The sequence below is a fragment of the Sturnira hondurensis genome, unplaced genomic scaffold (assembly GCF_014824575.4).
Source record: "Sturnira hondurensis isolate 20B ecotype Veracruz unplaced genomic scaffold, ASM1482457v3 Scaffold0023759, whole genome shotgun sequence".
In the NCBI taxonomy this organism is placed as follows: domain Eukaryota; kingdom Metazoa; phylum Chordata; class Mammalia; order Chiroptera; family Phyllostomidae; genus Sturnira; species Sturnira hondurensis.
In genome coordinates, this window is record NW_028096390.1 from 803,657 (window position 1) to 830,695 (window position 27,039).

The following is a 27,039-nucleotide window of genomic DNA, read 5'->3' on the forward strand; positions in this document are numbered from 1 at the left end:
TTTTTACATACATCAATTCATTTAATCCCTATAACCCCATAAAGCAGGTATTATGAGCACCCATTTACATGAGGAAACGAGTTCAGAGATTAATTAATCTCCCTAAGAGCTATAAACAGAAAATGAGGATAGGGATAGAAGGTAGGCAGGCAAGCAAGCAGGGCTTCTTAAAGAGGAGTAATTCATACTTCTTGAGAGCCTACCTTATACCAGAAAAAATAATACTGTGTCACTGAGTATTCACGAAAACTTCGCAAAAAAAGGTTTCATTACAACGTTTAGGTTGTACATAGGAAGGGGAAGAACGGGGATCAAACCCCAAGACCACCCTGCTCCACAGCTCTAGTGAAACGCTGCCTCCACATAACGTCCCCTAGCACTTATTCAGCGCATTCACAGAACAAAGGAAAATCAGCCCTGGAATTTGAAGAACCCTCAGGATTTGAGGCCGCTGAACTAAGGGTCAAGGGGAATAGGCCAGAAGTAGGGGCTGTCAGTGAAGTGAAGACCCCGGCGGAGTATTAAAGGGAGTTTCTACTTAGAAAGGAGGGAAGAAGGGCTTTGAAGGTGAGCCTAAGGAGTTTGGGCTTTATCTGGTCAATGCACACAAAGCCACATCTTATTCCAAAGGTATTACAGAGCAGCAACGCCTCCTGCAGTATTTCCAATCCACTTGTGGCTATCCCGCCCCCAGTTCCAGATACTTTGTGGATACGATCTGTAAGATTCTTCGTGGTCTTCTCGCTCCCTTCTCGATTCTGCTGCTGATTTCAGGACTGTGGAGGTAAAAAAGGTCGCGCTTAGCCCTCGGTGGGTAACACTCGCCCAGGGCCTGGCTCATCGGAGATCCCTGCGGGGCCCAGGGTTTTCCAGAAAGGGCGGGTTGTGGGGTGAGGGCGGGGCGGGCGGTGGAAAAGGAAGCGCGCTGCGCAGTTTGACCCCCGCCGCGTACCGTAACACGGCGGGTTCGGTGGCGGGAACATGGCGGTTGTGCTGGGTCCGGTTACAGAGTAAGTTTCTAAAAGAAGCCGGTGCGTTCTAGTGTGTCCGGCCTCGGGCACTCGATTCTTCCCCTGCATCCATTCCGAATCATAGGCACAGTTCCTTGGACCACCCTTTACTGTGTTGCCCCCAGAGATGACTGCGAAGGTTGAGAGAGCGTTGGTGGCGGCGGCCGAGTCAGGTAGCGGGTGAGAGGGTGATCAGCTGGGCGGCGAGACCTGGGCACAGACACATCCGCGTGGTGCCGACCCCAAGCACCGCCCAGGCGTCTTCCCGAGGCTGGAGCAGGAGTACCAGTGGGATAGTACTGGATAGTGGGAGCGGGGGAGAAGGGGCGAGGTGTAGGATGAAAAGTCTAATAGTATCACCCAGCTCTTTTTCACTCAGCTGGGCGTCCAGTTGTGGTCGCCTTCTCCCAAAGTAGAGCGGTGGTTGAGAACTGCCAGGCTCCTCCGGCCTCCCTTATCTTGCTAGAAGGAGGCGGAATACAAGAACAATGACTACTCCTGCCCTGTTGCTGAGGGATGTATATTCGAGGCACCATTCCCCTTTTATGAAATAGGCCCAGAGAGTTGTATGAATTTATAGAACCGAAGCACTGGAATTCCCCGACTCTAGCTGCTCAGTATAGTTCTTTAAGNCAGCTGGGCGTCCAGTTGTGGTCGCCTTCTCCCAAAGTAGAGCGGTGGTTGAGAACTGCCAGGCTCCTCCGGCCTCCCATATCTTGCTAGAAGGAGGCGGAATACAAGAACAATGACTACTGCTGCCCTGTTGCTGAGGGATGTATATTCGAGGCACCATTCCCCTTTTATGAAATAGGCCCAGAGAGTTGTATGAATTTATAGAACCGAAGCACTGGAATTCCCCGACTCTAGCTGCTCAGTATAGTTCTTTAAGTTTTTTTGACACTTCCCCTAGATGGGGCGGAAATAGACTATCTTGGTTGAAGGATGGTACACGTGATAGGTGTGTCCTGGACTCCCTAGTGAGCCATTCCCTAGAAGGTAGGGCATGGGAGATAACATTGATTTAGATGAAAATGAAGGCTGGAGTAAGGCGGAAAGAATCAATCCAGAAGCTCGTGAAATTCCTTAGCTCCACTAATTAGCTGTGGGATATTAGGCAACTTGTTTATTATTTTTGTGTATTAATAAGTGTTCAGTAACTAGTTGGCATTGTTATTAAATATAGTTGTTTCTGGATTAGTTTTTATTTCTTCAACAAGTATTTAAATACCTACTTGGTGTCAGACTTTGTGCTAGACTCTGGGCATATAGTATTGACACATTTTCAGAGACATTGGGAAATGGAGACAAGTGGTAATCTGTACTTTTCTATCGTAGAGGAAGTACAGGGATCATGTACTTGGGTCAGGGATGGTCTTCCTAAGAAAATGACTTAAGATAAAACCCCATAGAGTAGGCATGAGCCAGGTGTGAGGACTGCCATGGGCCAGGGAGGAGGGGAGTGCACCTGTAGAGGGAATAGCACTGAAGGAAGTGAAAGATCAGTACGGCTGAAATACAAAATTCAGGAGGAAGGTGAGGCAGGAGAGATTATTCACGTCCAATATAGAGAGCCTTATAAGGCCTTTTAAGGAGTTTAGACTTTATTGCTAAGGGTGATGGAAAGTCTTTGGAGGGTTTTACATCGCAGAGTGATATGAAAAATTTTAGTTTACAAAAGGACATTTCTTGGAGAGGTCAAGCATGAGATGCCTGTGACCAAAATTGGGATTATGACCTTGGAAAATAGAAACATTTAAGAGGTGTCTAGGGAGAAGAGTGGTCAGTACTTGATGAGGATTAATATAGGTGGTGGGGAGAAGTAGTATACCATTTTTAAAAGGCAAATTCTGACAGTTACTAAGTTTTCCCATGTGCAGCTTGACTTTTGTGCTCCATTTTTATCTGCCTCTTGAGTAATTTTCCAATGATGGCTGACCGATTAGAAATTATTGTGCTTTGTTGTTTTACTCTCTGATATAGGCTAATTGTTGCTTGGAGAATGTCATAATGGGCAAGAGTTTTGTAGATTAGCACTTAAAAGTAATAGTCTCCCGTGTTGATTTTGGCCTGTAAGAGTGGCTGCATATATTTCATTATATTGATGTGGTGTACTATTTTTAATCTGGATTTTTACTTCTGTTAACAACATAGAACCATGCCAGTGCTTTTATTTCTGTCAGGTAGATTAAGGTATATTATATGTACATTTGGGGGCAGATAATAATTGAAGACATGGAAATAGGTGAGATTGCCTATAGAAAATATATAGTAGGAGAAAAGCCTAAGCTTGGCGTTGAATGTCCCTGTTGAATGAGCAGCCTGCAAGGAGACTGAGAAGGAGAGATCAATAAATAACGAAGTAAATCTGGAGACTGCTGTTTGGAAGCTAAAGGAAAGACAGGTTTTAGAACAAAAGAGTCAACAATGTCAAAGGTTGTTCAAAGAATGCACAGCGTAAGAGTGAAAAGTGCCCATTGGATTTAGGAATTTACAGGCCATTTCAGAACTTGGCAGAAAATTTATTTTTGTGAGGTGGAAATCACAGTTTCAAGGTGTGAAAAGTAAAGCAATCAAATATCAGCTGTTAAAGGTACAGAAGATTGAACTTGGAAGAGGAGGTGGGATGACTGAGATTGTTTTTGAAAAGAGCTTTGCACATACTTAAGTTATGGATAAGAGAAGAGTGGGAGTTTGAAGAGAGAGGAAAGTGTTCACTGGAAAAGCAGAGGGGAATGGATACATAGTATGTCTGAAAATTTTACTTCAAATGGGAAAGGGACACCCTTTCCTTCTATCAGGAGATGTAGGTAGAGGTGGGTTTGTGGTATTGGAAACTTAAGTGAACTCCCCTTGTGATTATTTTATTGGAGGCAAAGTCATCTGGTGAGAATGCAGTGGGCAGTGGTTGCCAGAGATTGAGGATAGGGAAGAGAGGTTTGGATGTTCATGGAAGAGAGTATTGATCAAGGAAACATAGAAAAAATGTCCGCGGTTGAATGGCAACCATTTAGCCCAGTGTGTGATTTATTTTTCCTCTAGCAGTGTTCAGTCACCAGAGCCCAAACTATACCCTTTGACTCTTTGAGGATATGTGTTTCAACATATTTGCTAAGTGATTATATAACACACAAAGCTGCTGTTAAAAAATGCAATACTCTTTGTTTTATCTGTTTCTCATACTTATTAAAAAAGGTAAAACAAAAATATATCAATGGAAGATATTTTCTGTAGAGGTATGTGATATCTTAAGAAAGAAATTATTGAAAGAAAATATAATTGAAGAAAATCAGTTAAAATAATTAAATAGAATTAGCTATAAAAAATCTGCTTGCTGAATATGTAGAAGTAGAATTAGTAATAATGCTTGGAACCTCTTAGAAACCCTAAGGTTGTCTGTCACCTGGTGACATTCTTCTCCAGTCAAATGGGTAATTACAGGTTTATTCCATATTAATATGTTTTTGTTGAGCATTTCTTTGTAGGGTCCTGCTATAAAGCAAGTATAAATAAGGTGATCACAAACTAGTTACTTTTTTAATTTTTAACTGGTTGAATTCTCCATGGATATTCAGTGTGACTATGAGTCATTGCATGGATCACTTCTGAAACAGTATACTAGAAAAATTGAAGAATTACCTAGTAGGTAGTTAAGCCATTTCTTTGACCACTGTCATGCTTTCAGTGCAACTTGTGGGGCACTTAAGATTGAAATAATTATCTACTCCTTTAACAGATAATTGTTGTGGTAACTTTTCAAAAATAAAATTAAGTTTTTAATTTACAATAACTTGGTCAACATTCCCACTTTTCAGTTTTGTCTAGGAAGGTCAGGAATTGGTTTGCTACATAGGTGGTACTTAGATTTGGAAAGTAGGTTTGATAAAATAATTTAGTAGAGGTAAAGTACATGGAGAATTACGGGTCGACTTTAGGGACTAAGTAACTTTAATACAGTTAAACTTTGCTTTTAGAACATTTATTAGTTAAACAATGTAAAGACGAAGGTTTTACAGCATTTTAAAGTTGCCATGTATGCAGGAGTGTCCAACCTTTTGGTGTCTCTGCGCCACACTGGAAGAAGAGGAGTTGTCTTGGGCCATATGTTAAATACACTGTCACATGCAATCACAAAAATGTTTTAAGTAAATGTATAGTCTTGTATTGGGCCACCTGTCACAGCCATTCTGGGCTGTATGTGGCCTGCAGGTTAGACACTCCTGATGGATTTTAGGCACATAGTGATGATTGCTATTACTGGATATTGGTGCTTTTCAAATTAGAGGTATGATGAAGTCCCTCATTCTACTTAAGATCCGAATAGCATTACATTATGCTAAACCCATCTGCTATGATCTAAGTTGAATATCTCATATTTGCATGTTGTTGAAAAACAAGATATTAGAGTAAGGATGAATTGGGCAAATTCCTCCCCACCTCTGGAAAAACAGTTTCATTATTCATCATTTAGTCATACAGTCCTTACATATGATGAGCAGAGAGCACAGCCTTTTTAGTTTGGATAAACTGAATTTTTAAGCCACAGACAATTACCATTAAGAAACTTTATTTCTCACTTATTATTATTTTGTATGAAGAAGCTACATGTGCTAGCTGTATAAAATTAATGTTGAAATATGTTTTCTTCTTTTTAGATCACTAAACAAAAATTCTACCAGAGAAAATGCTGAAGTAGGAGTTACGGATACATGGCATTTGCTGGATGAAATATAAGGAGTTAATTTTTGTAACGCGGGGAGAAAGTCCAAATTGCCAGATTACATGTGTAAATCACTGCGTTATTGCTTTAGTCATTGTCTCTATTTAGCAATGACAAGACTGGAAGAAGTAAACCGAGAAGTGAACATGCATTCTTCAGTGCGTTATCTTGGCTATTTAGCCAGAATTAATTTATTGGTTGCTATATGCTTAGGTCTTTATGTAAGATGGGAAAAAACAGCAAATTCTTTACTTTTGGTCATTTTTATTCTTGGTCTTTTTGTTCTTGGAATTGCCAGCATACTCTATTACTATTTTTCAATGGAAGCAGCAAGTTTAAGTCTCTCCAATCTTTGGTTTGGATTCTTGCTTGGCCTTCTATGCTTTCTTGATAATTCAGTCTTTAAAAATGATGTGAAAGAAGAATCAACCAAATATTTGCTTCTAACTTCTATAGTATTAAGGATATTATGTGCTTTGGTGGAGAGAATTTCTGGTTATGTTCGCCATCGACCCATTTTACTAACCACAGTTGAATTTTTGGAACTTGTTGGATTTGCCATTGCCAGCACAACTATGTTGGTGGAGAAGTCTCTGAGTGTCATTTTACTTGTTATAGCTTTGGCCATGCTGATTATTGACCTGAGAATGAAGTCTTTCCTAGCCATTTCAAACTTAGTTATTTTTGTAGTCTTATTATTTTTCTCTTCATTGGAAACTCCCCAAAATCCAGTTGCTTTTGCATGTTTTTTTATTTGCCTGATAACTGATCCTTTCCTTGACATTTATTTTAGTGGACTTTCAGTTACTGAGAGGTGGAAACCTTTTTTGTACCGTGGAAGAATTTGCAGAAGACTCTCAGTCATTTTTACTGGAATGATTGAGCTTACATTTTTTATTCTTTCAGCATTTAAACTTAAAGACACTCATCTCTGGTATTTTGTAATACCAGGCTTTTCCATTTTTGGAATTTTCTGGGTGATTTGCCATATTATATTTCTTTTAACTCTTTGGGGATTCCATACTAAATTAAATGACTGCCATAAAGTGTATTTTACCCACAGGGTAGATAACAACAGCCTTGACAGAATCATGGCATCCAAAGGGATGCGCCATTTTTGCTTAATTTCAGAGCAGTTAGTTTTTTTTAGTCTTCTAGCAACAGCTATTTTGGGAGCAGTTTCCTGGCAGGTAAGCTTATAGTTTATTTATTATATCAGTGCCTGTCTGTGTTGTGTGATTACATGCTTGCTTCAGGTGTTCAGTTATTAGAATTGAAAAATTAACTTCCTGATTTCAAAAGGAGATTCTTTTTTTTCTATGCTTATTTAATTTGGTTCATAAAGTTGAAGTACTGAATAAATGTTGATAGGCTAAGGTAGTTTGACCTTAAGCAAAGAGGTACCAAAATGTTAGGGCTACCCAGCATGTGATATGCCTCCCCCCTTTTGCTTGTTCATTAGTGAAGAAAAGATTTCCATAATACTGAACATTTGAAGGATGCTTAGTGATTGTTTTTTAATTCTTTTACTTTTAAACATGAGGAAACTGAAAGTCAGGGAAGACTTATCTCCAGAATCACTGGTAATAGCCAGAACCAGGTTATCTAGGTTCTATGTAGTCTATTGGTCTCACTAGAGCACATTATGTTTTACATAGCCATTTCCCTGAAGATTTTATATAAAAGGTGATTAGATATATAATAACATATCAGGTATTTAAGTACAGATTAAAACCTCTTCTAAGAAAGAAAAAAATGGGTTTTACGATATATTTAGTCTACAGAATGTTTAAAAAAAAGGTCTTTTGCAGACAAAGGTATTTGAACTATATGGTTGGAATTTGTATCTAGAATATTAATCCCATCTTCCATTCTTGGAACATTTATTGACTGTAGTTTGTCAGGTATAGTACTGTGTTGATGATCTCAAGATGACTAAGACATGCCTCTGTTCTTAAAGAAGGCACAGTCTCTAATGAGGTGGGGGATAGGCAGACATGTAAAGAAACAATTATTACAGTGACAAATGCTATAATTTATTACCTCGGGTTGGGATGTAGGGCATAGAGGAAGGTCAGCTCTGGTTGGTGCATTTCTTTGCTTTGCACTAGTTAGTTCCTACAGGATAATTTCTGGATGTGACTATTTCAAGGGAGATGTGGAAACTTTCCTGTGTATGTTGCTTTTTCGTCTGTGACCTAGGTAGGGAGCCTGTGTGGAAGTAAACCAAATGATGTAAACACTGTGGGTGTAGCCTCGGTGTGTATATTCCTCAGTTTACTTGCCAGTGCTAGGGACTGTCGGGATGATGGGGATGGTGATGAAGATGAAGGAGTTTAATGTGGGAAACTCTTAACAAGAGTTCTCTTTCCTCTTCCTTTCCTGTCAAAAACCTGTGTTTTTTTCTAGGAGTTTAATGGCTGCAGGTATTACATTTAAGTCTATTTTGAGGTGTTTTTTGTATATGGTGCAATAAAGTGATCCAGCTTTATTTTTTTGCATTCATCTGTACAGTTTTGCCAACATCATTTATTAAAGAGACTGTCTTTCCCCCCACTGTGTATTGCTGCTTTTTTTTTTGTTGTAGACTAATTGTCCCTATACATATGCATTAATTTCTGGTCTATTGTGACCCATTGTGCCAGTATCTCATTGTTTTGTAGTAGAGCCTGAAATCAAGGAGAGTTGTATCTTCAATATTCTTTCTCAGGATTGTTTTGGGGACTGTGTGGTCCATATAAATTTTGTGATTATTTGTGATTATTATGTAGATTTCTTGGGTAGTATGGATATTTGAATGCTGTTTGTTCTTCTAGTCCGTGAGCCTGGTATGCCCTTCCATTTGTGTTGTCTTCATTTTCTTTCTTCAGTGACTTACAGTTTTCAGAGTATAGGTCTTTTCCTCCTTGGTTAAATTTAATCCAAGGTTTTTTTTTTAATATGAAATTGTAAATGGAGTTGTTTTCTTAATTTTTGTTTCTAATAATTCATTATTAATGTATAGACGTGCCACTGATTTCTGTTTGTTAATTTTGTTTGCTGCAACTTGACTGAATTCATTTACTGTGATAGTTTTTTGGGGAGGCTTTTTAGTTGTTTACATAGCGTCATGTCATCTGTGACAGTTTTACCTCTTCCTTTCCAATTTGGGTGCATTTTGTTTTCTTTTGTTGTCTGATTGCTGTGGCTGGGACTTTCAGTAATACCCTTATGTTTAATAAAAGTAGTGAGAGTGGGCATCCTTATCTTATTCCTGATTTTAGGGGAAACATTTTTAGCTTTTCACCATTGAAGTAATGCTGGATGTGGGCTTGTCATTATATGACCTTTATTATGTTGAGATAAGTTCCCTCTATTTCTGCTGTGTTGAATTTTAATCATAATAGATGCTGAGTTTTGCCAAATGCTTTTCCTGCATCTATTAAAATGATCACATGATTTTCATCCTTTCTTTTGTTAATGTTATTACACTGGTTGGTATGCAGATATGATTGGTATTGCAGATATTGAATCCTTTTTGCATCCCTGGAATAAATTCCATTTGATCAGTGTGTGAGCCTTTTACTATGTTGCTGAATTTGATTTGCTAATATTTGAGAATTTTTGCATTTGTGTTCATCAGGGATATTTGCCTGTGATTTTGCTTTTTTGTGGTCCTTGTTTTGGTATCAGAATAATGCTGGCCTCATAGAATGAGTTGGAAATATTTCTTCTTCAATTTTTGGAATATTTTGAGAAGGATAGCTTTAAAAATATTTGGGTCCTGACCAGGTTGGGCTTTGTCCTGCAAAGTGAAAAGTTGCTGGTTCAATTCCCAGTCGGGGCACAAGCCTGGGCCAGGTCCCCTAATGGGGCACGTAGGAGAGGTAGCAGATTGATGTTTCTCTCTGACATCAGTGTTTCTCTCCCTTTCTTCCTCCCTTTCCTCTCTCTAGAAATAAATACATAAAATATTTTAAAAACATAAAAATGAAAAAAATATTTGGTGTAATTCACCTGTGAAGCCTTCTGGTCCTTGACTTTTATTTGTTGGAAGATTTTGATTACTGATTAAATTTTGTTATAGTAATTGGTCTGCTCAAATTTTTGTCTTCCTGATTCGGGCTTAGAAAATTGTATGTTTTTAGCAATTTATCTGTATCTTTTAGGTTGTCTCATTTGTTGGTATATAATTCTTAGTAGTCACTTAACCATCCTATGTATCTCTGTGATGTTGGTTATAATTTCTGATTTTATTTATTTTGTTCCTTTTTTTGATGAGTTAATAAAAGGTTTACACATTTTGTTTATCTTTTAAAAGAAGCAGCTCTTAGTTTCATTGATCTTTTAATTTTTACTCTATACCTCCATTTTATTTATTTTCATTCCAATCTTTATTTAATTTACTTCCTTCTACTAACTTTGTGCTGTCTTTGTTCTTTTTTTAGTTCCTACTGATATAAGACTGTTCAGATATTTCTTGTTTCTTGAGGTAGGCCTGTATTGCTATGGATTTTCCTCTCAGAACTGCTTTTTCTGTGTTCCATGGATTTTTGGATCATTATATTTCCATTTTCATTTATTGGTAGATATTTATTGATTTCCTCCTTAACCCATTAGTTATTTAGGAACACGTTTAACATACACGTTTGTTTTTAGCATACACCTGTTTTTTCCAATGTAATTGACTTATAGTTTTATACTATTTTAGTTGGATTATACCTTAAAATTTTATTTAAATTTTTCATTACAATAAAAAGTTGATGTACAATAGTATATTAGTTTTAGGTATACAACATAGTGATTAGATATTAGATAATTAGATATTAGATATCTAATTAGATAATTAAATATTACAAAATTAGATATTTATATAACTTACAAGGTGATTACCCCAATAAATCTGGTACAAATCTGATACCATACATAGTTATAGTGTTATTGACTGTATTTCCTTTGCTGTACTTTATAACCCCGTCTGTTCTGTAACTACCAATTTCTATTGTTTAACCCCTTCACCCTTTTCACTCAGTTCCCTAACCCTCCTCCACTCTGGCAACTGTCATTTATTTAATTCTCTATATCTATGTGTCTGTCTGTATTCTGCTTTTTTGTATATTTTGTTTTATAGATTCCACATATAAATGATATCACAGGGCATTTGTCTTTTCTGTCTCACTTATTTCACTTAGTATAATACCCTTTAGGTCCATTCATGTTTTGGCAGATGGCAAGTTTTCATTCTTTTTTTGTGAGCATTCATTTTGTGAGTATGTATGTATCACTTCTTTATCCATTCATCTATAATGGACACTTAGGTTGTTTCCATATCATAGCTATTGTAAATAATACTGCAATGAATGCAGTGAACATTAGGGTGCATATGTTTTTTGATTTTAGTGTTTTCGAGTTTCTTTGGATAAATATCCAGAAGTAAAATTGCTGGGTCCTTCTTTCTCTCTTGTTATAGCCTTTGTTTTAAAGTGTGTTTCATTTGGGGTAAGTATTGGTGTTTTTTTGTTTGTTTCTTTCCATATTCATGAAATATCTTTTTCATTCCCTTCACTTTGTATGTGTCTTGATCTGAAGTGTGTCTGACATAGGCAGTACGTATAATGGTCTTGTTTTATTTTTTGCTTGGCCACCATATGTTTTTTGATGGAGCATTTAATCCATTTTCATTTAAAGTAATTATTGATAGATATATATTCATTGACATTTTATTCATATTTTTATCTTTATTTCTTCTCCTTAAAGAAGATCCTTTAACAGTTCTCATAAGACTGTTTTGGCGGTGATGCCATTCCCTTTTTCTGTAAGCTCTTGATGTGACCTTCACTTCTAAATGATAGCTTTGCTGGTGGAGATTCTTGGTTGTAGGTTTTTGCTTTACATCACTTTGAATACTTCTTGACAGTCTTCTGGCCTGCAAAGTTTCTGTTGACAAGTCAGCTGACAGTGTAATGGGAGCTCCTTTATGGGTAACTAACTCCTTTTCTCTTGCTGCTTTAAGATTCTCTCTTTGTCTTAAACCTTTGGCATTTTAAGTATAATGTGTCTTGGTGTGTACCCCTTTGAGTTCATCTTGTTTGGAAGACTATGCACTTTCTGATCTTGTGTTTCCTTCACCAGGTTAGAAAAGTTTTCTGTTAATATTTTATAAAATGTTTTTAAAGATTATTTATTTATTTATTTTTAGACAGGGGAAGAGAGGGAGAAAAACATCAGTGTGTGGTTGCCTCTTATGCGCTCCCTACTGGAGACCTGGCCTGCAACCATGTGCCTTGACTGGGAATTGAATTGGCTACCCTTTGGTTTGCAGGCTGGCACTCAATTCACTGAGCCACACCAGCCAGGAATCTGTTAATATTTTTTGATGTAGATTTCTAGTTTCTTACTCTCTCTCTTCCTCTTCTGTCAACCCCATGATGTAAATGTTGGTATGCTTGAAGTCCCAGAGGCTTCTTATACTGTCCTCATTTTAGGGGATTCTTTTTTCATTTTGCTGTTCTTTTTTTAAGTATTTTTTATTGATTATGCTGTTACAGTTTTTCCAATTTTTCCCCCTTTATCCCCTGTCCACCTTGCCCCCCAAACCCTCCAGCATTCTCCCCCAGTTCATGTCCATGGGTTGTACATAGTTCTTTGAGTCCTCTGTTTCCTATACCATTTTTGATATCTCCTCATCCATTTTATGCCTACTAATTATGCTTCTTCTTCCCTTTACCTTATCCCCCCATTCCTCCCTTTCCTCTCTCCACTGAAATCCCTCCATGTGTTGTCCATTTCTCTGATTCTGTTCCTATTCTGGTTGTTTGCTTAGTTTTCGTTGTTTTTCTTTTAGGTTCATTTATTGATATTTGTGAGTTTGTTATTTTATTGTTCATATTTATGATCTTTTTTTTCTTGGATAAGTCTCTTTAATGTTTCATATAATAATGGCTTGGCAATGATGAACTCCTTTAACTTGATCTTATCTGGGAAGCACTTTATTTGCCCTTCCATTCTAAATGATAGCTTTGCCAGAGAGTGCAATCTTGGATGTAGGTCCTTGCCTTTCATGACTTCAAATACTTCTTTCCAGCCCCTTATTGCCTGTGAAGTTTCTCTTGAGAAATCAGTTGATAGTCTTACGGCACTCCTTTGTAGGTAATTGTCTCCTTTTCCCTTGTTTCTTTTAGGATTTTCTCTTTGTCTCTAATAATGGGTAAATTAATGATGATGTGCCTTGTTGTGTTCCTTGTTGGTTCCAACTTCTCTGGGCTTCCTGGAAGTCTATTTCCCTCACCAGATTGGGGAAGTTTTCCTTCATTATTTGTTCAAATAAGTTTTCAATTTCTTGTTGCTGTTCTTCTCCTTCTGGCACTCCTATAATTCAGATATTGGAACATTTGAAGTTGCCCCAGAGGTTCCTAAGTCTCTCTTCATTTTACTTATTTATTTTTTGGGGATTCTTGTGTCTTCCTTTTCTTCTGGGTAGATGTTTCTTTCTTTTGTTCCAAATCGTTGCTTTGAGTCCTGGTTTCCTTCCTGTCACTGTTGGTTCCCTGAATATTTCGCTTTGGGTATTTTTTATTTTTTGACCCAGCTCAATCAGATTTGTGAGCATTTTGATTACCAGGGCTTTAAATTTGCCATCAGATGGGTTGGCAGTCTCCTCATTACTTGGTTCTGAGGTCATGCCCTGTTCCTTCATTTGGGCCCTATTTTGTCTTGTTGCAGCTAATAGGTTTGTAAGGGGGCGGAGCCTTAGACATTCACCTTGGCAGGGCAGCCCTCCTTGCTGCCCTGAGGTGCTGCCTGTGGGAGAGGGACCAGAGAGGGAACGCTGCAGGGCTGCAGGTATCTAGCACACTTTTTAACTCTGTGTGAGGCTGAGAGTGGCTCTCACCATAGCAACCCCAGCCATAGCCCACAGTCCGCTCTGAGTCTCAGTTTTCCCCTTAGGTGAGCTCTCCCAGCCCCACCTCCCGAGGTCTTCTGCCTTCTCGAAGTTTTTCTGAGCCTAAGGTCTTACCTGTCTGGTTGTTCAACTTGGTTTGTTTCCTTAATTCCTTGGTTGTTGGAGTTCCATGCAGTTTGATTTTCTGATGCTTTGGTTGTTTATTGTTTAAAAGAGGGTTTTTACCCTCCTTTAAAGGTAGAAACAAGGGTTTCTACCTATGCCTACATCTTGGCTGGGCCATTCTTTTTTTGTTTGTTTATTCTGTTATAGTTGTCCCAATTTTTTTTTCATTTTTGTCTCCCACCCACCAGCCCAGCCTTCTTACCCACAGATAATCCCCTCTCCATTGTCCATTTCCATGAGTCATTCATACATATTCTTTGAGTAGTCCCTTTTCCTTCTTTCCACCATTACTCCCCCCCACTCCTCCCTTCCTACAGCTATCAATCTGTCCATGTTTCCATATCTCTTGTTCTGGTTGGTTTTTTTAAATCAGTTTACTTTATTCATTAGAATTCTCTTATAGGTGAGGGAAGTCGTATGGTATTTGTCTGTTGTCATCTGCCTTACTACACTTAGCAAAACAGTCTCCATTTCTATCCAGGCTGTTGCAGAAGATAAGACTTTGTTCTTTCTGCTGCATGATATTCCACTGTGTAAATGTACCACATTTTTTAATCCACTCATCTACTGATGGGCACTTGGGCTATTTCCATCACTTAGCTATTATAAATAGCACTGCTGTGAACATCAGTAGGCATAAGTTTTCAAATGGTGTTTCAGGATTCTTAGGGCATATTCCCAACAGTGGAATCACTGGTTCATAAGGCAGTTCCATTTTTAGTTTTCTGAGAAAATTTCAAACTTTTCTACAGTGGCTGCACTAGTCTGCATTCCCACCAAATGGCAGTAGGGTTCCCTTTTATCCCTTTTATTTTTTGACCCAGCTCAATCAGATTTGTGAGCATTTTGATTACCAGGGCTTTAAATTTGCCATCAGATGGGTTGGCAGTCTCCTATAGGTTGGCAATATCCACCACGTTGCCAGCACTTTTTTGTTGCTTTATCGATAATAGCCATTCTGACAGGTGTACGATATTATTTCATTGTAGTTGTAATTTGGATCTTTCTGATGGCTAGTGATGCTAAGCATCTTTTTATATATCTATGGGCCATCTATATGTCTTCCTTGGAGGTGTTCCTTTGCCCATTTTTAAATTGATTGTTTATCTTCCTGGTATTTATTGAGTCATATGAGTTCTTTATATATTTTGGATATCAAACCTTTGTCTGATATATTACTGGCGAATATGTTCTCCCATAAGTCAGTTCTATTTTCATTTTGATGGTTTCTTTAACCATGCAAAAAATTTTTAATTTGATGTATTCCCATTTGTTTATTTTCCTTTCCCTGAGAGATACATCAGCTAAAATATGACTATGTGGGATATCTGAAATTTTACTGCTTATGTTTTCTGTTAGGACTGTCATGCTTTCAGGATTTATATTTAAGTCCTTTATCCATTTTGAGTTTATTCTGGTGTATGGTGTAAGTTGGTAGACTAGTTTCATTTTTTTCCATGTACCAGTCCAGTTTTTCCAACACTGTTTATTGAAGACTGTTTTTACTCTATTGTCGGCTCATGCCCTCTTTGTCAAATATTAATTGACCATAGACACATGAGTTTATTTCTGGGTTCTGTCTTGTGTTAACATCAATCTCTGTGCCTCTTCTTATGCCAGTGCCAGACTGTCTTGATTACACTGGCTTTGCAATATTGTTTGATATCAGGTATTGATTCCTTCCAAGTTTGTTCTTTTTATCAGAATTGCTGAGGCTATCCAGGGTCTTTTTTGGTTCCATATAAATATTTGGAATCTTTGTTCTAGACCTGTGAAGTATTCCCATTGGTATTATAATAGGAATTGCATTGACTTTATTGATTGCTTTGGGTAGTATGGACATTTTAATGATGTTGGTAATTCTTCCAATCCATGAACATGATATGTTTCCATTTATTTGTATCTTCCTCAGTTTCTTTCTTCAGTGTGGTATAGTTTTCCAAGTACAGGTCTTTTACATCTTTGGTTAAATGTATTTCTAAGTGTTTTATTTCCCTCATTGCTGTAAGTAAATGGGACTTTTTTCTTAGTTCCTCTTTCAGATAATTCATTGTTGGTGTACAAGAATGCCCTCAATTTCTGAATATTTCTGAATATTGCTAAATTCACTTATATGGTCTGGTATTTTTTGGTCAAGAATATAGGGTGGTCTCTGTACACACTCAGGTCTGCTGCAAATAATAACTGTTTTACTTCCTCCTTTCCAATTTGGACACCTTTTATTTCTTTTTCTTTTCTGATTACTGCGGCTAGAACTTCCAGTAATATGTTGAATAAGAGTGTGAAAGTGGGCAACCTTGTCTTGTTCGTGATCTTAAGGGAGGCTTTCAGTTTTTGCCCATTGAGTATGTTATAGGCAGTAGGTCCCTTGTATATGGCCTTTTTATATTGAAGTATGCTACCTCTGTTCCTGCTTTGCTGAGTGTTTTTATCAGAAATTGATACTGGATTTTGTCAAATGTTTTTCAGCATCTGTTGATATGATACTATGATTTCTGTCTTTCATTTTGTTTATACAGTGAATTGCATTTATTGATTGATGAATGTTATACCATCATTGCATCCTGGGGTAAATCCCACGTAATCATGTTTTATATGATCTGTTTAATTTCTTGCTGGATCTGGATTGCCAATATCTTATTGAGGATTTTAGCGTGTACGTTCATCAGAGATATTGGCCTGTAGTTTTGTTTTTTTTATTGTGTTTTTACCTGGTTTCAGAATTAGGATGATACTGTCCTGTGAAAGTGTTTGGGAGTCTTCTCTCTTTTTCAGTTTTTTTGGAATAGTTTGAGAAGGTTATGTATTCTTTGAATATTTGGTAAAATTCACCTGTGAATCTTTACAGGTGAGTTTTTACAGAATTTTTTCATCCATTCTAGGGCTTTTGTGTACTAGGAATATTTTGATTGCTACTTCAATTTTGCTAGTTGTTTTGAAATTCTCAGGCTTTCTGCTTCTTCTTGATTAATTTTTGGGAAATTGTATGTTTCCAGAAATTTGTCCATTTTGTCTAGGTTGTCCAGTTTCTTGGCCTAAAGTTGTTCATAATATACTCCTAAAATCCTTTGTTTTTCTGAATTTTTTCTTATGTTTCTGATTTTATTTATTTGGTTCCTTTCTTTTATTTTCTGATTTTATTTATTTGGTTCCTTTCTTTTATTTTCTAGGTGAGTCTGGGTAAAATAGGTCAGTTTTGCTTATCTTTTCAAAGAACCAGCTCCTGGATTTATTGATTCTTTAAATTGTATTTTTAGTCTCTTATATCATTTAATTCTGCTCTGATCTATTTTCTTCCTTCTTCTTACTCTGGCCTTTGTTCTTGTTTCTCTAGTTTTTGTAGGTGTAAGGTTAGGTTGTTTATTTCAGATTTTTGTAGGTGTAAGGTTAGGTTGTTTATTTCAGATTTTTTATTTCAGATTTTTTTTTTTATTTCAGATTTTTCTGTGTTCTTTAGGTAGGCATGTAATGCTATGAATCTCCCTCTCTGGACTGCCTTTGTTGTGTACCACAGGTTTTGGGTTGTTGTGTGTTAATATTCATTTGTTTCCTGATACTTTTTGATTTCTTCCTTGATCTCATTGTTGACCCATTCATTATTCAATAACATGTTATTTAGTCAGTCTCCATGTATTTGAATGTTTTGAGTTTTTTCCTTGCAGTTCATTTCTAGTTTCAAGCCATTGTGATCTGAGAAGGTGTTTGATATGATTTCAGTTTTCTTGAATTTGTTAAGTCTTACTGTGGTCAGTCATTGAAAACAATCCATGTGCATTTGAAAAGAATGGATATTTTGCTTCTTTGTGGTGAAATGTTTTCTAAATATAATTAAGTTACGCCAATTTGATCTAGAGTATTGTTCAATGCCACAATATCCTTGTTGATTTCTTGTAGGAAGATGTGTCCATTGTTAACAGTGGGGTGTTAAAATCCCCCCAAAGACTGTATTGCTGTCGAGCTCCTTAAATTCTTCAAGATTTTCCTTATGTACGTAAGTGCTTCTGTGTTGAGTGCATATATGTTTACAAGGGTTATATCTTCTTGTTGACAAGTCTTTTAAATATTATGTAGTGACATTCTTTGCCTCGTTATGGGCTTTGTTTTGAAGTGTATTTTGTTTGATAGCAGTATTTTTTTCATTTCCATTTGCCTGGAATATGTTTTTTTTATCACTTCATTTCTAGCCTATGTAGATCTTCTGTTCTGATGAAGTCTCTTGTAGACAACATTTTTGTGGATTTTGTTTTCTTTGTTTTTTTAAATATATTTTATTGATTATACCATTACAGTTATTCTATTCCCCTCTTCATTCCCCTCCACCCGGACACTCCCTCCCCCACTATTCTCCCCCCCTTAGTTTATAACCACCTGTCTCAAGTTCTTTAGATTCTATATTTCCCCCACTATTCTTGCCCTCCCCTATCTGTTTTCTACCTACCATCTATGCTATTTTCTGTGCCTTCTCCCCCCTTCTCCTCCTCCCAACCCCCTGTTGCTAACCCTCCATGTGTTCTTCATTTCTATGGTTCCACTCCTGATCTAGCTGTCCTCTTGGTTTGCTTTTGTTTTAGGTGTGGTTGTTAATAACTGTGTGTTTGCTGTCCTTTCACTGTTCATATTTTTCATCATCTCTTTCTTAGATAAGTCCCTTTAGCATTTCATATAGTAAGGGCTTGGTGATGATGAACTCCTTGAGCTTGACCTTATCTGAGAAGCACTTTATCTGTCCTTCCATTCTAAATGAAAGCTTTGCTGGATAAAGCAATCTTGGCTGTAGGTCTTTGAATTTCATGACTTGGAATACTTCTTTCCAGCCCCTTCTTGCCTGTAAGGTCTCTTTTGAGAAATCCGCTGACAGTCTGATGGGTACTCCTTTGTAGGTGACTGTCCCCTTATCCCTTGCTGCTTCTAGGATTCTCTCCTTCATTTTAGTCTTGGCTAATGTAATTATGATGTGCCTTGGTGTGTTCCTTCTTGGGTCCAACTTCTTTGGGACTCTCTGAGCTTCCTGGATTTCCTGGAAGTCTATTTCCTTTGCCAGACTGGGGAAGTTCTCCTTTATTATTTGTTCAAATAAGTTTTCCACTCGTGGCTGTTTCTTTCCCCCTTCTGGTACCCCTATAATCCGGATGTTGGAACGTTTAAAGATGTCCTGGAGGTTTCTAAGCCTGTCCTCATTTTTTTGAATTCTCATTTCTTCATTCCTTTCTGGTCGGATGCTTCATTCTTCCTTCTGGTCCATTCCATTGATTTGAGTCCCATTTTCCTTTCCATCGCTATTGGTTTCCTGGACATCTCCCTTCATTTCAATTAGTTTAGCCTTCATATGTTCCTCTAATTTGTGACTGTACTCTACCAATTCTGTGAGCATCCTGATAAATAGTGTCTTAAATTGGGCTTCTGAGAGGCTGGCAATCTGTTGGTCGCTTAGAGTTATTGGCTCTGGGACTTTGAGTTCTTCTTGCACCATCTTTTGGGCTGTTTGTGCCTGTTACATAGCAGGATCAGAGCCCTAGGTTTTCACCAGAGCAGGGCAACTAAGTCGCTGGGTTGTGACGTATGTGGGGGCGGAGTCAAAGAGGGACAATGGCTTCCCTCTGCTGCCTGCTCCCGCGACCCCCACCGGCACCGCAGCCACCACCGTCACCAGGCCCACGTGTTTCGTTCCACTGCACTCGAGTGTGCCACCGCCGTCAGCCCTCCACCACTGGGTTTGCCCCCTGGGGCCTGTGTGGTCCGTCTCACTGTGCACGAATGTGCGACCATGGTCAGTTCTGCCCCACACCCCGACTAGTCCCGGGCTGCCTGCACTCCTAGGTCTGTCCTGCCCGACCCAGCTCCGCTGCTGGCTCCTCCTCTCTTACTGTCCTCGTTGAACGGTTCGTAGCTGTCGGACTTCCGTATAATTCCATTTTTTGGTCTTTGGGTGTGTCTTAGTTCTCCATAACTTTTGTTGTATTCAAACTTGGTTGTGGGAGAAGGCACAGTGTTTCCACCTATGCCTCCATCTTGGCGGAAGTCCTCAAGCACAAAGAATGCCCAGCCATTTTCGGATTTTGTTTTCTCATCTACTGAGGTACTGTATGAATTTTGTTGGAGCATTTAATCCATTTACGTTTAAGGTTGTTAATGACAGGTTCTTGTTCATTTTCGTTTTCCCCCTTCATATATCTATTCCTCCCCCCTCACCCCATCTGTCTGTCTCTCTCTCTCTTTCTCTCTCTCAATTTCTTCTTCTTAGAGCAGTACCTTTATCATCTCTTGCAGTGCTTGCTTAGTGGAGATGCACTCTTTTAGCCTCCTTTTGTCTGGAAAGCTTTATTATTGCCTTCCATTTTAAATGAGACCCTTGCTGGATATAGTAGAGTAGTCTTGGTTTCAGGTCCTTGCTTTTCATTATTTGGAATATTTCTTGCCAGTTGCTCTGGCTTGTAATATTTCTGTTGAGAAATTAGCTGATAGCCTATTGGAGCTCCCTCATATGTTACTAGCTGTTTCTCCCTTGCTGCCTTTAAGATTCTCTCTGTCTCTTTAAATTTTGCCATTTTAATTATGATGTGTCTTGGAATGGGCCTCTTAGGGTTCATCCTGATTGAGACCCTCTGCTTCCTGAACCTGTGTGATTTTTTTCCCCTTAGCAGTTTAAGGAAGTTTTCTGTCATTATTTTTTTCACACAGGTTTTCTATCCCTGGATCTTTTTCTTCCCCTTCTGGTATTCCTATGATTTGAATGTTCTTATGTTTCATGTGGTCTTGAATCTCTCTTAAACTCTCCTTGTTATTTTTGTGTCTTTTTTAAAATTTTATTTGTTTATCTTTAGAGGGGAAGGGAAGGAGAGAAGGAGAAAAATATCAGTGTATGGTTGCTTCTCGTGAGTCCCCTGCTGGGAACTGGCCTGCAACCCAGGCATGTGCCCTGACTGGGAATTGAACTGCGATCCTTTGGTTCACAGGCCCGTGCTCAATCCACTGAGCTACACCAGCCAGGGCTCTTTTTTTGTTTTGTTGCCCCAACTGGGTATTTCTACTTCTCTTCCAGCTCCGTGATTCAGTCCTCCACTTCATCTAGCCTGCTTTTAATTCTTTCTAGTGTATTCTTCATTGCAGGTATTATATTTGTCATTCCCTTCTGGTTCTCATTCATAGTTTCTATGCCCTTTTTCATGCTGCTTTACTTCCCACTAAAGTCCTTGTAACTTTCATAGTTCCTTGTAGTTTTCACTGAGTTCCTTGAACATCCTTATAACCATTATTTTGAATTCTGTATCTGAGAAATTGCTCACTTCAATTTCATTTACCTGTTTTTTGGAGAATTCCTCTATTCCTTTCAATTGGGGTTGTCTGTTTGTCTCCCCATTTAGGTGATTCTTTTTGTTTGTTTCTGCATCTCAGATTGCTCTGCTTTGCCTGCCTATTTTTGTGGGGTGGCCTTCTGTGGTAGGAGTTCTGTGGGACTCAGTAGTGCAGTCTCTTTGATCACTTGCTCTAGATGATTAGGGATGCCATTTATTCAGTTTATGTGGCCTGTCTCATTGTACTTGAGCTTTGATTATTGATTTTCATTCATTGATGGGTTTTCCCTCTGGCTAATGGGTTGAGAGTCACAACCCCTACCATGTTTTGTATGCTGTTGTACAGGTGCTGGCAACACAAAGCAAAACTACCCAGAAAACCAAACCTATGCCAGCAAAAATTACCCCCTACCACATCAGCAGTATCGATAGCAAATGAGCAAACATTAATAAAGCTGAAAGAAATTAAGAATATTACAAGATAGTAAAAAAGAATATGAGATGACTAAAGGTGAGAAAAATGATGTAAGAGGGAAGGGTGAGGAGAAATGATAAGAGTAGGGAATTGAAACAATATAAAGAAAAGGAGAAAATGAAATTTACTATGTAAGTAAAAAAGAGAAGGGCGATGGCAAAATGGAGTAAGAAGAGGAAATTGTATTAGGTTTGAAATAAAATATAAAAAGTAGTGAACCAGTGGTAACAAAATTGCAGGAAAACCACAACAGGGTCAATAGCAGTGACAGCTGAGTAAAGATTAGTAAAGGTAGAAAGAAAATAAGAGTATTATATGAAAGAAATAATGAGTGTCTACCACACTGCATGTGGTATAGGTCTACGGTAAGGTAATATAATTTTGAGGGAATAAAGGGAAGAGAAATAATTTGAGTAAGGAACAGAATCCAGGCTAAGAAAGGGAACAGTAATATTCCAAATTCAAGTACAAAAACAGGAGGAAGGCAAAATGGAGTAAGACAGGGAGTAACCTGAGATTTGAAATGAAATAATAGGAATAAAGTTGAAAAACAGCAATATCTGCAATATCCATGTCAAACAAGCAATGCTTAGTAAAGGTGGAAAGACAGTAAGAATATTATAAGAAAAGGAAAAAGAATGTGAGCTGATCAAAGTAAAGAAAAATGATTTTGAGAGGATAGGGAAAAGAGAAATAGTAAGAGTAAAGAATATGAACAAGGTGTAAGTAGGGGGAAAAGAAAATTTAAAATGAAAATAAGAAAGGGCAGGAAGGTGTAAGCCAAAAGAGTGGAAGAATGGAGTAATTCAAAAGAAAGGTACTATGTGATTTTTGAAATGAAAATAAATAATATAAAACTACAAAAGGAATAAAAATGAAAGGCAAAAATATTAAATTAGTGGGAATGCTATTGAATAAAAAGGAGAAATGTTACATGGCTATGCAAGACAAAAGAATGCAAATTCTGAAGAATGAGGTAGAATTTGTCTCAGTAAGTTTGTTGTTTATCTTCTGGATCCACCTCCAGCTTTTTATCAGCTCAGGGTCCAGGGGTGGGTCACCCAACAGCAGGTACATCTGGCAGTACTGCATGTACCTCCTTCACCTATCTCCAGAGGGGCCTTCTGTTGCGATTGAGAGGGTAGAACTCCTGGGGCTCCCTTGGGAAGTGCCGTCAGTCTTCTGGGGAAATTATGATTGTGTTACCCTGCCCCTCCACCCATATAGTTTCTTATGAACTAGCTATCTGTTTCAGGGGTGGAGCCAGAGTGTGTAAGAGGGTCAGCTCTTTCCTGTGTGATGCTGTTCTCGAACACTGCTGGACAGAGTCCACACCATCTGGCACTCAGGAACAGGGTGGTTCCCAAAAGCTGTTGGCAGCTCTTTGTGAGAGCAGAGGCTGGGTGGCCCCTGATTACTCCTTGCTGCATCGATTTCTCATCTCTGTGCATTTCTGGACTCAGTGGAATCGGACCCTAGGAACCAGTGTATTTTGTCTCCCTGAAAGAAGTTTAAAATGGGCTTTTGGGGAGTTTCTCTTCCTGCCTTTTCCTACAGATATACACCCTGCAGAGGGTTCTTGAGCCTGCCTTGTCTGTTCTGGCCAGCTTCCCCTTCGGATGCAGTGCTTGCAGTCCTGCAGGTGGTTGGTGCTATTTATGTCCTTCCCTTCCCAGAAATTAGAAACTCTGCCAGGGAACGTACTTTTGCCTGGCTGTAAGTAATCTCAGGTGCTCGACTCTTAACCTGTGTAATTCCCAGCCCACTGCCCTCGCAGTTCCAAAATTTCCATTTTGTGTAGCCCCTGGCTTGCCAGCCATGCTGAGTGGCCCAGAGATCCTTTTGCTGTGCAACTTTCTGATCTTGCTGCCCAGCTATATTCAGTGGGAGCAAACTGCACTTTTATTCCTGTCTGTCTGCTGGCAGGGCAGCTGCACACAGGGTCCCAGCTCAACACATGTCAGCTCCCCCTTTAAAAAGTCTTTCTGGTACACCCACTGCAGTACCAACTCACTGTCTAGTTTCCTGCACACACTGCCTCCTTCAACTTGTAAAATATCTTTACTGTCCATTCTGAAGTGTCTTCTATAGTTCTTGGCTCAAAACTTCATATCAGTTGATGTTTTATGAACAATCAGATTCCATTGATTGTTCAGGTTATTTGTTGGAAGATCAATCAAGAAATCTGAGTGGGCACAAGAGCAAGTGGACTCAGCTTCCACCTACTTGGCCGCCGTCTTCTCCCCTAAGCCATAATTTTTTGCTTTTTCTTGTTCTAGTTGAGTGTTTTCTGCTTCCTTATCTGCCCCATCTTACTTGATCAATTCTGCTTCATCTACTCAACTGTTAAGTCCTTGTAATGCATTTTTCATTTTGGTTAGTGTATTTTTGACTGGTGCTTTTTACATTTCCTTTCTCTTTGTTGGCATTCTGACTGAGATCATTGAGCTTCCTTATAACCAGCGTTTTGAACTCTGCATGTGGTAGATTGCTTTTCTTCATTTTGTTTAGTTCTCTTTCTGGAGTCTTGTTCCTTTCATTCATTTGGGATCTGTTTCTTTGTCTCCTCATTTTGACTACTTCTCTGTATTTGTTTCTGTGAATTAGATAGGGCTGCTACATCTCTAGGGCTTGGTTGAGTAGTAACCTTATGTGGTAGATGTCATGTAGGGCTCTGTGGTATAGCCCTGTCACCAAGTCTGCATTCCAGGTTAACCTCATGTGGACCCTGTACACCCTCATTTTGTAGTTGAGCCTTGATTGCTGTTGACATTTCAGTGGAAGGGATTTACCGAGAGCAGTTGGTCTCAATGACTGCCTGCAACCACAGCAGAGGAGCTCCTGTGCAGGGGCTGACCCCTTGGAGCATGTCAGCAGGTCTCTGGTGCCCACTGAGTCTGCCCCTTGAGTGTGTTGCTGGTGGAGGTGGTTGGGGGTGCTCCAGTGTGGTCTGAAGCTGGGCCACAAAACCAGTCCAAATAAATTAAGAAGATTTTTAATGGACTCTGACTTTATGCTCTGATTCTGCAGCTTTCCAGGAGTTGCTGACCAAGATCAGCTGTTGCCTGACCAAGATCAGCTGTTGCCATGCCAGGGGCCACCCAGCATGAGCTAAAAAGCGGTCTTCAGATGGCTGCTACTTGTGCTGGACTTGGAGGTGCCTGGGAGAGGCCAAGCTGTGAACTGGGGTCAGCCACCACTAGTGCCAGGCCTGGGGCCACTTGGCAGGGCACACCAAGTCCAGACACTGCTTCTGTGGGGTTTGTGAATTTCTGAGAGGTTTTAGGAGAGTCAGCAGCATGAGCTGTGGTGAGGCTCTGCCTGCAGAGCTCCCCTGGGCCATCGCTGGTGAGAATAAATCTACCAAGACATGATCTGCTTGGGGAGGAAAGGTGACCCTTCTCAAAGGAGAAGGGTCCTGAATATTTCCTTTCCTGCGTTTTTATTGAGTTCAGCTCACACAGAGATACATAGTATGCACATAAAGCTCATCAACCAATGTCCAAAAAGCTTTTGTCAGGAAAAATTATTTATATTTTTATCTTAATAAATGATATTATTTATAGATAATAGTTGAAGAAACACAAGGATTGTCTCTGGTCAGGGTGGCTTTAGCTTAAATGTCTATTTCATAGCAACAGGTCAGAGCAGGCCTCAAAGGAAACAATGCATATTCTTTCTCTGGCCTGATTTGGTCTGCAGGAGCTGTCCGTTCCAGTACAAGGTCATAGCTGCTTCTGGCATAGTTCCCAGGCTCAGGCTGAGTCAAGTAGGGAGAGCAAAGCAGCCAAGACACTAGGAGACTTTTACAGAAAGAAGGAAGACTCAGGCTATGACACAGCCAAGGGGTGAGGGTCTTTCTGCCCCTTCTCTGAAGACCTCTAAGTCTGATGAGCCTGATTTTATCCAGGCCAAGCAGGGGTAAAATGAGGGAGGCAGGGGCTGCACTCCTGCCAGGAGGAAATGTTTTGTCTCCTCATGTACCCAAGGCCTTTTCACTCAACTCTAGTCATGGGACATTTTTATTCATTAATGAGGCTACAGTCCCCGAAGCCAGTCAGAATTGCTCTCAACAATGGGCCAAGACTGGTTTATGGTAAAGCCACTGGAAATGGCTTGGGTGGCTCAAATTTGGGTGAGGGGCAGGGTCTCAGGGAATCTCCAGGGTGAGGCAAATGGTGTTAGCCAGATTGGTGGATGCTCAGTCATGATGCCCATCTTCAGACTGTTGGGGAGAGCTCAACAGAGGAACAGTGGATTCTGCCAGCACTCTATCTGGGAGAAAGCTGGCCCATCATCCCTCATCCTGAAGCCAGACAATTCCGTTCCTTCCCATATGTTCTTGACTTGCCTTTTGAGCTGCTGCCAGTGTTGGAGCTGAGAGGGAGTCTGAGTATTTCTGTGTAGGCCCCTTAAGAGGAACACCTGGGACTCCAGAGCCACCATCTCAGCCACAATCTCCACTGGTTGCCATGGTCACAAGTTAATGGGGACCCTCTCCTGGTTCTGGAACAATGGGCTGGGGGCCCTGGTGTGGGATTGGGATTCCGTGCTCCTTTTGGGGGACCTCTGCAGCTGAGATATTTCTGCAGATTTTTAACTGCTACACATGGGTTTAAGACCAGCCTGTTCCATGTCTCCACATCTCCTCCCAGTCTTCCTGTGGCTTCTCTATATCCTTAGTTACAGGACTGCTATTTAGCTAGATTTTAGGTGGTTCTCAGAGATGGTTCTGAAGTTTAGTTGTAATTTTAATGTGGTTGTGTGAGTTTCCAAAAACTGTGTTTACCTACAATGCTAAAGTTCGCTGAAAGTACGAAAAGATACTGGATATAACTTGAATCTTCTTACTTTATTTGGACTAGTTTTGTGGCCTCACACATAGTCTATGCTATAGAATGCTTCGTGTGCACTTGAAAGAATGTATGGTGCTGTTTTAGGTAGGGACATTCTGAAAATATCAATTAAGTCCATCTGATTGGCATCATTTAAGGCCATTCTTTGTTGATTTTCTATCTGGATGTTCTATCTATTGATGTAAGCAGGGTTTTAAAGTTCCCTACTGTTATTATTATACAGTCAATCTCTTCCATTATACCTGGTAATGCTGCTTTATGTGTATAGGTGTTCCTATGTTGGATGTATTGATGTTTACAAGTGTTATATTCCCTTGTGACCGATGCCTTTTTCATTACATAGTGGCTTTGTTTGTCTCTTGTTACAGTTTTAATGTTTATTTTGTCTGAGTAAGTATTTTTACCCTAGCTTTCTTTCCTTTCAATATAAGCATTTACTATAATCTACTACTTAATATTAAGATTTTTAAAAAAGCTTTCTTCAGTTACACTTGACATACAATATTTACAATCTAGTGATTAGAGATTATATAACTTTCAAAGTGAATACCCCAATATGTCTAATTGTCCCCCATCACCAATACATAGTCATTACACTATGACTGACTATAGTCTCTATGCTATACATCCCCATAAACTTCT

General features: G+C 39.1%; 1 protein-coding gene across 2 annotated transcripts in view; it reads left to right on the forward strand.

Moving 5' to 3' along the window:
* The first annotated feature begins 936 nt into the window (after positions 1–936).
* TMEM168 (transmembrane protein 168) overlaps positions 937–27,039 on the forward strand; it is a 77,244-nt gene continuing 51,141 nt past the window's right edge. Inside the window, exons 1-2 of one of the 2 annotated variants that reach the window (XM_037037864.1) lie at positions 937–1,183; positions 5,663–6,917. In XM_037037864.1, coding sequence (XP_036893759.1) covers positions 5,790–6,917 — 1,128 coding nt within the window. In that variant the 5' untranslated portion in view covers positions 937–1,183; positions 5,663–5,789. The remainder of the gene's footprint in view (positions 1,184–5,662; positions 6,918–27,039) is intronic. The other variant, XM_037037865.1, reaches the window with a different exon arrangement.